This window comes from Lycium ferocissimum, chromosome 12 (assembly GCF_029784015.1).
Source record: "Lycium ferocissimum isolate CSIRO_LF1 chromosome 12, AGI_CSIRO_Lferr_CH_V1, whole genome shotgun sequence".
NCBI classification, from domain to species: Eukaryota; Viridiplantae; Streptophyta; class Magnoliopsida; order Solanales; family Solanaceae; genus Lycium; species Lycium ferocissimum.
In genome coordinates this window covers 22,282,003-22,291,905 of record NC_081353.1, presented here as the reverse complement: position 1 = coordinate 22,291,905, position 9,903 = coordinate 22,282,003, and the positions used below count along the sequence as shown (strand labels likewise).

The 9,903-nt window shown below is 36.4% G+C and overlaps 1 protein-coding gene across 5 annotated transcripts; it reads right to left on the bottom strand.

Annotated features, from left to right (window-relative positions):
* Positions 1 to 3,521: 3,521 nt before the first annotated feature.
* LOC132039946 (pentatricopeptide repeat-containing protein At2g34400) lies at positions 3,522 to 8,165 on the bottom strand. Of its 5 annotated transcripts, none has more exons than XR_009410533.1 (4): positions 7,117 to 8,165; positions 5,239 to 6,194; positions 4,091 to 4,201; positions 3,522 to 3,989 (listed from the first exon to the last, which is right to left on the bottom strand). XR_009410533.1 is itself a non-coding variant. In XM_059430507.1 (3 exons), exons 1-2 carry the CDS (start codon positions 8,148 to 8,150, stop codon positions 5,243 to 5,245), a joined length of 1,986 nt encoding a protein of 661 aa, XP_059286490.1. In that variant the 5' UTR covers positions 8,151 to 8,165; the 3' UTR covers positions 3,522 to 4,201; positions 5,239 to 5,242. The 5 variants fall into 5 exon arrangements, 2 of the variants coding, with proteins under 2 accessions (XP_059286490.1, XP_059286491.1); XR_009410532.1 differs by having other exon boundaries at positions 4,097 to 4,201; XR_009410534.1 differs by having other exon boundaries at positions 4,129 to 4,201.
* Positions 8,166 to 9,903: the final 1,738 nt, after the last annotated feature.

Here is a 9,903-nt window from a genome sequence, read left to right as displayed (position 1 = left end):
CTTGATAGTCTTCAATATTTCCAAAACTTTCTTGAGAACACTAGCAAGCTGAAAAGGCAACAATATTGTGGAAAGGTTGAAGAGTTGGAGAGAGAGAGATCACCACTATAGTCAATGAAGCAGAGGATGTGATTGAACTAAAGATATACAAAATTATTAATCAACTGGATCAAACGATGGCAAGCAAGGCATTATGCGAAACCTTGCCTCCACTTGTAGAAAAGATTGATGCCCTCAAGAGAGAGGTGATGGGATTTCAAATAAAGTCTATAGTTATGTTGATCCAGAGAGTGAGAATCTGCAACTAGCTGGGCACTCATCATCTAGTAGTGTTGCAAATCTAAATCTAGAAACAGTTGTTGTGGGTCTTGAAGACGACTTGATGAAAATCGTGAGAAGGCTAACAGGGCCACCGTCTACTCGAGAAATTATTCCCATATTGGGAATGGGGGGGATAGGGAAAACGACTCTAGCTAAACTAGCAAACGTCGATCCTGAAATCATGAATCGCTTTGATGCTCGTGTTTGGGTAACAGTATCTCAAGAATATTGGATTAGAGATTTATTGTTGGGTGTTCTTTCTTGTATTTCAAATGAAATCAAAGAAGAGACTAATGATGAGTTGATGGATATGATATACAAGAAGTTGAAGTGTCAGAGGTATCTTATTGTGATTGGATGATATTTGGTGTAACGACGTGTGGGATCTCATGTCAAGAACTTTTCCAGATGATAACAATGGGAGTCGAATTATTTTGACTAGTCGGCTCAAAGATGTGGCTATACATGCTGATCCTGAGTGCCCTCCTCTTAACATGAGTCTCTTGAATGAAGATGAAAGTTGGAAGTTACTTACTGAGAATGTGTTTGGGGAAAAACATGTTTGTCCTCCTAAACTAGAGGATATCAGGAAGCAAGTAGCACAAAAATGCCAAGGACTACCATTAGCTCTTCTAGTGGTTGCGGGGCCTCTTTCTAAAATTGAAAGGACACGAGATAATTGGAAAGAAGTTGCCAAAAGTGTAAGCAAAGTTGTTACTAATGAATCAGACAAATGTCTCAGAGTGCTTGCTATGAGCTACAATTACTTACCTAATCATATTAAACCATGTTTCCTCTTTATGGGAGTTTTTCCAGAAGATAGTGATGTCAACATAAAGAGATTGATCAACTTATGGGTTTCTGAGGGTTTTCTATCGGAAGAATTAGTGAGAAGAGATTGTTTAGAGGATCTTGTTAGTAGGAATCTGATAATGGTTAAGAAGAGGAGATTTAATAACTAGGCAAGAACATGTGGTGTCCATGATCTGGTTCGTGACCTAATTTTAAGAGAAGCTGAGAAAGAAAAGTTCCTGCTGGTTGCTAGAATTCATGAAGCCACTAATCCTTCGGCAAAGAAGCCCCGTGTTCATCACTATAGTTTCCATACAAGCATGTATAAGGCTGATTTCTGGTAGTCATCATCCGGTGATCATCTCACCCAAACTGTGCACTTCTTTGGTGGATTAGCGCTTCTTCTGTGGACTAGCTTCAAACTGCTAAGAGTGTTGGCAATCCTTGATTTTACGTTTCAAGATTTTCCACTTGACATAACAAAATTAGTACATCTCAGATACCTTGAATTCAACTGTTACGATGATCTTCACTGGTTAGTGTTGGAACTTTATAATCTGCAGACCGTGATTTTTGGTTACCGAGGTGATAAATCTCCAACTATAACTGCAGCTATCTGGGAGATGAAACATTTAAAGCATCTTCACGTCAGTAACTTTTTTTCTTTCCTGATTCAAGTAAGGTACAGTCTGGTTTCAAGCTACAACATTTGGAGGAAATTTCCTGTCGATGCTTGTCCGGCTCTACAAGTGAACTCTTTTCTGCAATTCCAAATCTCAAGAGGCTGAAAATTCATGGAAATTGGAGAGAATACGAGAGAGAGGAGATTTCCCATTGCCTAAAAATATTTACTGTTTAGATAAACTTGAAATATTGAACGTCCTCTGCCACGGAATAAACCAACCCCCAGTCCCCTGCAAGTATGTTTTGCCTACATCTCTGAGGAGGTTGACTTTGAAAAGGACTTTCTTACCATGGGAACACATGGCAAACATTACGATGTTGCCAAACCTCAAAGTGCTTGAAATTAAAAAATATGGATTCTGTGGCGGAGTTTGGAGATTAAATGATGAGGAGAACTTCAATCAACTTAAGTTCCTCCTAATCAATCGGAAAATCTGGAGCACTTGGACCTTAGCAGTGTCAACTTCCCAAATCTGCAATGCCTAGTTCTCAAAAAATGCTTATACCTGGAGGAAATTCCTAAAGATATCGGGGAAATTTGTACCTTGGAGTCACTAGAATTGCACGATTGCAGCCTTTCCGCTGCAAAATCTGTGAAAGAAATTCAAGATGATCAAGAGTGAATGGGAAACGAGATCCTTAGTGTCCACATCCATAATTGTCGGTAAGGCTCATACTGTCTCAGATCATTGCTAACTAATCAGTTTAAACATTTTCTCTGACTTTATTTTATGTCTCCGCTTCTTCTTTTACATTTACTCGTGACATATTTACCATTTAAGTTCTGATGATCATTTAAAATATACAGAAAATAGTCAAAGAAGTTCTCCCAACCCACCGAATATATTATGATGTCCTGTATTACTTTGGACATCATTGATCTGCTTCAAAAATTATGATGAGTTCCTTTCCTTGTAGGGGTTGAAGTTCAAGAAATCTAATCATGCTAGTTAAGAGAAAATGGTGTTGACGTGTCGTCTGATGACTCTCAAGCAGTGGGAAGCTTAGAAGGGGAGATTGTTTTTAACTTGTTCTATGAGGGACATGACATGATGCTAATTATTGTAATTTATCTTTGTAATTTTCTTGCGAGCTAAAAATAAATGAGTGGATGGCTTGTTATGGTTGTGTATTTCATATACTGTTATCCTCCTCAATATGAGTGCATATAGATGCTTCTGTGTTCTATGTTCTGCAGTCTTGAAGAGTTTATAGGTCAAAAGCAGTCTGTTTTATTCAGTATGCTTTGATCAAACTTTTCAGTAGCCTACAACCTTTCATCTCAGTAAAAAGTTCGTACATCTTTAGTTCAAATGTATGTTCTGCTTCACTGAATTCAGCTCAAATCTCTCTCTAAATCTTTGATTTCCCCATGGCCATTACTTTTATTGCAAGAATCCTCAAGAATGTTTTGAAATTAGTTACCAAAATCAAGAAGAGATTCCATCAACTCTCTTAGTTTACCCCTTATAAGACATGGTTTTCTCTGCAGGAGTTGCTTCAGAGTTTGAATGAGAGAAACCATAGCAACAAGCAATAAATCTCAGCATCATGTTTTGGAAGTAATATAACAACTTCAAAGACAAAAGCAGAAAACCATTCTCCTTCAAAATCAGAAAAATTTCAAGCATCATATTCTTACAGAGCTTCAGATGGAAATTAACAACTGTGAAATGTTCTACTGCAGATGCCTCAAACAATGCCTTGGCCAAACAGACCGTCTCTGGCTACTCAATTTTCTTCTTATTTGTATATGTACCAAAAGATAATAATCAGTATTAAATCAAAATGGAAATGTCCCAGAAATACAATACCCTCGACTGCCGTTGGCCATGTTCTTTTCAGAAAGGATCTTTCAGTGTTTCTATAATAGTATACATATTTTCATCAAATGCTAAACTTTCACTCTTTAGGTACAACAAAAGAACATCAACAAAAAGAGGAAGTTACAACAAAAGAACATCAAGCAACCAGTCAAGGAGCAGCAAATTTCTACGTTGTCCAGCAAAATAGAGCCCACTTTCTGGATGATGTTCACTTTGGTTGCAGGATTTGAGAAAGGAATCTTAATATGCACTCGGCATGGCTGAGATTGAATTGCTTCAAGCTTCATCATTTAATGAAATTGCTTTGTCCAGTTACCATTTCTGGTTCTTCTATATATAGCTTCTCATTTGGTGCACAAAAGGATCCTACACCCACAGGTCAATGAGAAATATTAGTGTGTTAAGAGTCACTGACAACTTGGTAACATGTACTTGAGGTAATCAACATATATGTATTAGACCAATACATGAACCTGGCAAGTCATACTGAATCCAACAAACTGACCATGCATTCAGTTCGGGATGATCATAAAGGTATCGAGTGGCCTATCCAACAATCCATGCTGCAAAATTACATACTGTAGGCAAATTGTAAAATATCTTAAATTAGTGAAATTAAGATTTCATATCACTTGAAAGAATATATAAGCTTTTTCGCCATGTCAAGAGATCTAACACAAGTGACCCAAGCCTTGAGAATCGAAATTGAAAACAAGCAAACCAAATTTATTTTAAGGCAGAATTGCTACAAAAATAGAAAAGGAACTCTTTTTCATCAAGCCAGTTTATCTGTTGCAGCAACATTTAAATTAAGATTTCAATAACTTACCATAAATTACAGGATTTCAATAACAGTTTGCAAAATGTTCAAAGTTCATTACTATACACCTAGCCATCCCAGAAAGTGGAGAAAAATGACTAGTTTTATTGTTACTGAACGAAACCCAACTAACAATTGCTATACAGACCGACTTCATTTTCATGTGAAAAGTAGCAGCCAGAGCAACACATTTAAGAGGTAAAATCTAAACGCCGAGCGTCTTTCTCATTAAACAACAACAACAACAACAACAACAACAACAACAACCCAGTGAAATCCCACATCGTGGCCTGCAGGGAGGAGAGAGTGTACGCAGACCTTACTCCTACCAAGGTAGGACGGCTGTTTCCGAAAGACCCTCGGCTCAATAAAAGCATAAAAAGAAGTAAGATAAGGTTAAGAGATTCGGAAAAGAGATTCAAAGCGATATGGAAGAAATAATGCAAGCAGCACAGATAACACAGGATAATCACAACACGGGAAATAACGAGATAATAAAGAGAAATCGGAGCGGAGAACACGGGATAATCAAAGCATAGGAAATAACGGATAATAACAGAAATCGGAGCACAAAAAATTATATTGCAATAATGCGACTACTAATAAGAACGGATAGCGAGATTCTCAACTTCGCCTTCTTTCTCATTAAACGTGTTGTCGAAATCTCAAACTAAACTTTTAAGAGGAAGATTTTCCTCGGTTCAAATGCTACCTTTTCTCGTATTTTTCCCTCTTTATAAATAAGTTCAGTTCCACCTGATAAGCATAGTAAGATATAAATATCTTCATCCTTACCTTTCTACACAATATTTGCATTTGGAACATAACCTTCTACCGCCATCTCCTCGTACAACAAGTCTAGTGCCTGTTGAATCCCATCCGCAATTGGATGTGACGAATCGCCAGCACGAAATTCAACAAGTTGAGAATCCATCTCAATCCAGCTACAGCCTGGAATTTTAGTCACACCTTTCTGTCTCATTAATTGTCTCATCCTTGCAGAATCATCCCACCTTCGTAGATTTGCGTATATCTTTGATGATATTATATAATTACCCGAATTCGACGGTTCCATCTCAAGGAGTAGTTGCATCACTCGTTCCCCAACATCAATATTTTTGAGCTTTTGACATGCACCAAGCAATGCACCAAGTAAAATTTCATCTGGTTTTTGAGGCATCTTCTCAATAAACTCCCATGCCTCGTATACACGACCAGCTCGAGACAAAAGGTCAACCATGCAAGAGTAATGCTCAACTTTCGGAACCAAACCAAATGATGAACTCATTATATCAAAGTTGCGCTTGCCTTCATCAACCAACCCTGCATGTACACATGCTGAGAGTACTCCAACAAAAGTGACATCATCTGGGTGGGCATCACTACTCTCGAGTGACATACGCTCAAATAGGGATAATGCTTCTTGTGCTCTTCCATGAAAGGCAAGAGCAGAAATCATTGCATTCCAGGAGACTTCATTTTTTCTAGGCATGCTTTCAAAAATTTGATATGCATCATCCAGATTGCCGGATTTTGCATACATATCAATTAAGGCCGTAGCTACATATATATCATACTTTATACCTCTTCTTGATGCATAGTCATCGATGCATTTTCCAACATCCAGGGCTCCAATTGAAGCACATGCAGAGAGAACACTTACCAGCGTGATATTATTTGGGTTAACTCCTGCCTCCTTCATGGCATTGAACAAAGAGATTGTTTCATCGGACAACCCATTTTGTGCATACCTGTATAAATATTATTTAGACCATGGAAGAGACTAATAAATAGCTGTACTAGTAAAACAGAAAAACCTTAACAAGATAGGACATAAACCATACAAAACAAAGCGATTCTTTTGGTTGTCTAAATGCACATTTATTTGAAAAAACTATAATGATCAACCAATAGAATTGGTAACCGCAAGAAACTAGCATAGATTTTGTTGAAAGGAGTATTGCAAGCCACATTTAGATTTGGGGTACCCCTTGTTCAAATAGAAAAATGATACAAACAACAGGGACAACTATGCCTCAGTCTCAAATAAGTTGCAGTTGGTTATATGAAGCCGCATTTTTTTTTTTCATAATAGTGGCGTTCGGGCCAGCTTCCGCGCACCTCGATTGATTCCATAGGGTACCTATTTTTTTTTTAAGTATTCCACGGGGTTCCTGCTATCTCCCTCCGGTACATCACACATACCGATCACTTTGTCCACCAAGTCTTGGGTAGATGGGAAGAAATAACCTTGAGTTTTTGCCTCCGTTGAGATTTGAACTTGAGGCTTCATGGTTCACAATAGATCCTCACTTATTACATTTCTCCACTTAAATTCATCTCAAGACAAAATTATACGAAATATAAATTAAAAAACGAACTGGACGTTCTCTATATTTCTATGGACATAAAAATCTCAGATAGAGTTAAAACTCCTAGAAATCTTAAGACCTAACGTAAATGTACTAACATGACAAAACATATTTTCAACTTTATTGGTATCGCCTATATAGAGCTTCTTTTTCCGTTGTGAACCAAATAGTAAAATGATGATCTCAATTAAACAAAAACATGACCATGTAACGCAAATTGTCAAGAACTTAACCCCAAAAAAAATATATATATTCAATGTAAATAGCCAAGTATATTAAAAAGTTGAAAATAAGTGTTTACCCTGAAATCATCGCATTCCAAGTGATCGCGTCTTTCTTCCTCATGCCATCAAAGATCCTTCTAGCAGAAACCAAATCTCCACATTTTCCATACATGTTAATCAAAGCTGAACCCATAAAAGAATTCAACTCCATTCTCTTCCCCACAACATACTCCTCCTCCACACACTTTCCCAAATTCACATCTCCCGAATCCCCACATGCTCCAAGAACACTCACAAGTGTCCTCTCATCAGGTTCAAACCCCTCATCCCTCATTTCCATAAACAACGCCACCGCCTCTCTCGAGCAACCACTTTGAGCATACCCTGAAATCATTGAGTTCCACGAAACCAAATCTCTTTGTGACATTTCATCAAACACTTTCTTCGCGAACCCCATCTTCCCGAAACGCGAATACATAGTAATCAAAGAATGACCTATATGAAAATCCACAAACAAACCGTTTTTCAACACCTCACAATGAGCTAATCTACCAAGTTTCATAGCTAAAAGATTGCCACAACACATAAACACAAAAGGGTATGTAAAATTATCAGTTTTTAAACTTAATGACTTCATTTTGTAATAAAGTTCTAAAGAAAGATCAAATTTTTGCCATGTTGTAGTTAACCCTCTTATCATTATATTAAATGCATACTCATTAGGGTTATTAATATGTGAAAAAAGAATAGTAGCATAGTCTAAATTTTTTAAGTCTATTATTTTTGAGAGTAAATAATTGACTTTGTCTATAGAGTGAATTAACATTTGGGTATGGATTTGTTGGACTTGTTTGATTGTAATGCATTTTTTTAAGAGGAATAATACTTGTTGAGTAATGGGAAAACATTGTTGTTGATTATTGACAGTTTGGTTTGTTGTGAAAAAGCGGGAAAATTTATGTTGTTGGAGTTTGGCTCTAAGAAACATTGTTTGTGGAAGGATTAATGTGAGAAGCAGATCAAGAAGTACATAATTTGGGTCGATATTTGGGCTTTCAAATTTACTATGGCAACTGGGTTTACTTGAAGTCTTTAATTTTTGGCCTCTCATATTTGTGGTCTTTAAGTTTTGTCTCTTCTGCTCATTTAATGAAAAGCTCGATATAAGTTCTATAGCAATTTTAGCTTTAGAAACTGAACTTTTGTCTCGCTTAACATAAGTTATGTAGGAATTAAGTCATACGGAATGAGTTGTGTAGTATTTTTTAGATTTTATTGAGTGTTGAAATTTTTGTTGTGTCGGGCTTGTAGGATATTGTGATATATATATCGAATAAAATCTATACTTATGCCAAGCGAGATCTAAACTTATACCATGAAAAAAATGCTAAAAGACAAAAATTAAAAACCACAAATTTGAAAGGGACAAAATAAAGACCACCCCAAAATAGGGTCATTTGTGCAAATGACTTTTAAGAAGATACAGATCAAACTACTGGCCATTGGATTGAAAGAGATAATTATGGTAATGGGACGTTCCGCCATCTAGTTTGTAAAAATTGGCCCAACTCCTTTATTTTTACCAGATTTGGCTCAATTTGTATTTTGACAAACCCTGATCTAGACCTATTTTTCTCGTTCTAGCCATCTCTATTCTCTCTCACATACCTCGCCTCTTTCCTCCTATTCTTCTTCGTTCTCTCATTTCTTCTCTACCAAATCTCCTTCAAAAGTGTTAAATTTTCAACCACAAGCTTCAAATAATATTAGGATCAAACCTCAAATATTATTTTGTGCTAATGTCATCGAAATCAAAGAGACCCATTTGAATTTCTTTAATTTTTTTTTCAAGGTCTCCAATGGTGTTTTGTATTTCATTCAGCAAGAAAAAACTCGACTAAATTTATCGTATATGATTTTGAAGCACATCTATGATTATCTAATATCTTTTTTCCTCTACCCCTACTCTTTCTACCGTGATTTATTTTTCTTGAAAGCAAATCAACAATTATTGTAATGGCCCAAGTGACTCACATTTTATGTGATAATGCATATTGTAAATTGTAGATCCTAAGGAGAACTGGAAAAAAGGGTGTCTAAATTAATAAGAAAATAAAGTTCGAATAAAACCTTCAGAATGTTGTCCTTTTCTCTTCATTTCTAATTTCATTTTTTCTCTCGTTTCATGTTCATTTGATTTTTTTTATGTAATAGTAGATGGATGGCGGTTGTGTAATGTAAATTTGTACAACAAGTGTATCTACACTGCATAACAGTGTTTATAACGACAATACACTGCTATACAACATAGATACTGTTACATCTCGCCTTCCGAAAAGCTAGCATGTCTCGTACCTTGTATTATATACTCAGTAAAATAACGCTGTTTTTTTTTTTTTTTTTTTTTTTTTAGTTTCCGTGAGTTACAAGCCACGACGAACTCTTGTCAAGATATTAAAACTATTGTTAGAGATGTTATTTCAGAGTCCATTGATCAAGATACTCTATCCTATTTTTTTGGCGTATTAAAAACACTCTTTATAAATTTAGGAAAACTATTGTTAGAGATGTTATTTCAAGTATACAAAGGTCTAAGTTCATGGGTAACATATGAAAAGTATTAAAAAGGACTAGAGGCTAAGTGAATCGTCGATGGAAGAAGGCAATGTTTTTTGATTGGCTTTTACTTGTGCAACTCGAGGACAATATCAGTTGCATGATGGTCGAACATCCTTGGCTTGAATTTTCCTTGCTGGCATTGATCGACGAATAAAAAAAAGGGTGGTTTCCGTCGTTTCTTCACGATTTTGCCCTCATGCTTCGAGAATCGTTTTGAATGCAAATCGTCACACGTTAAGGGGTGC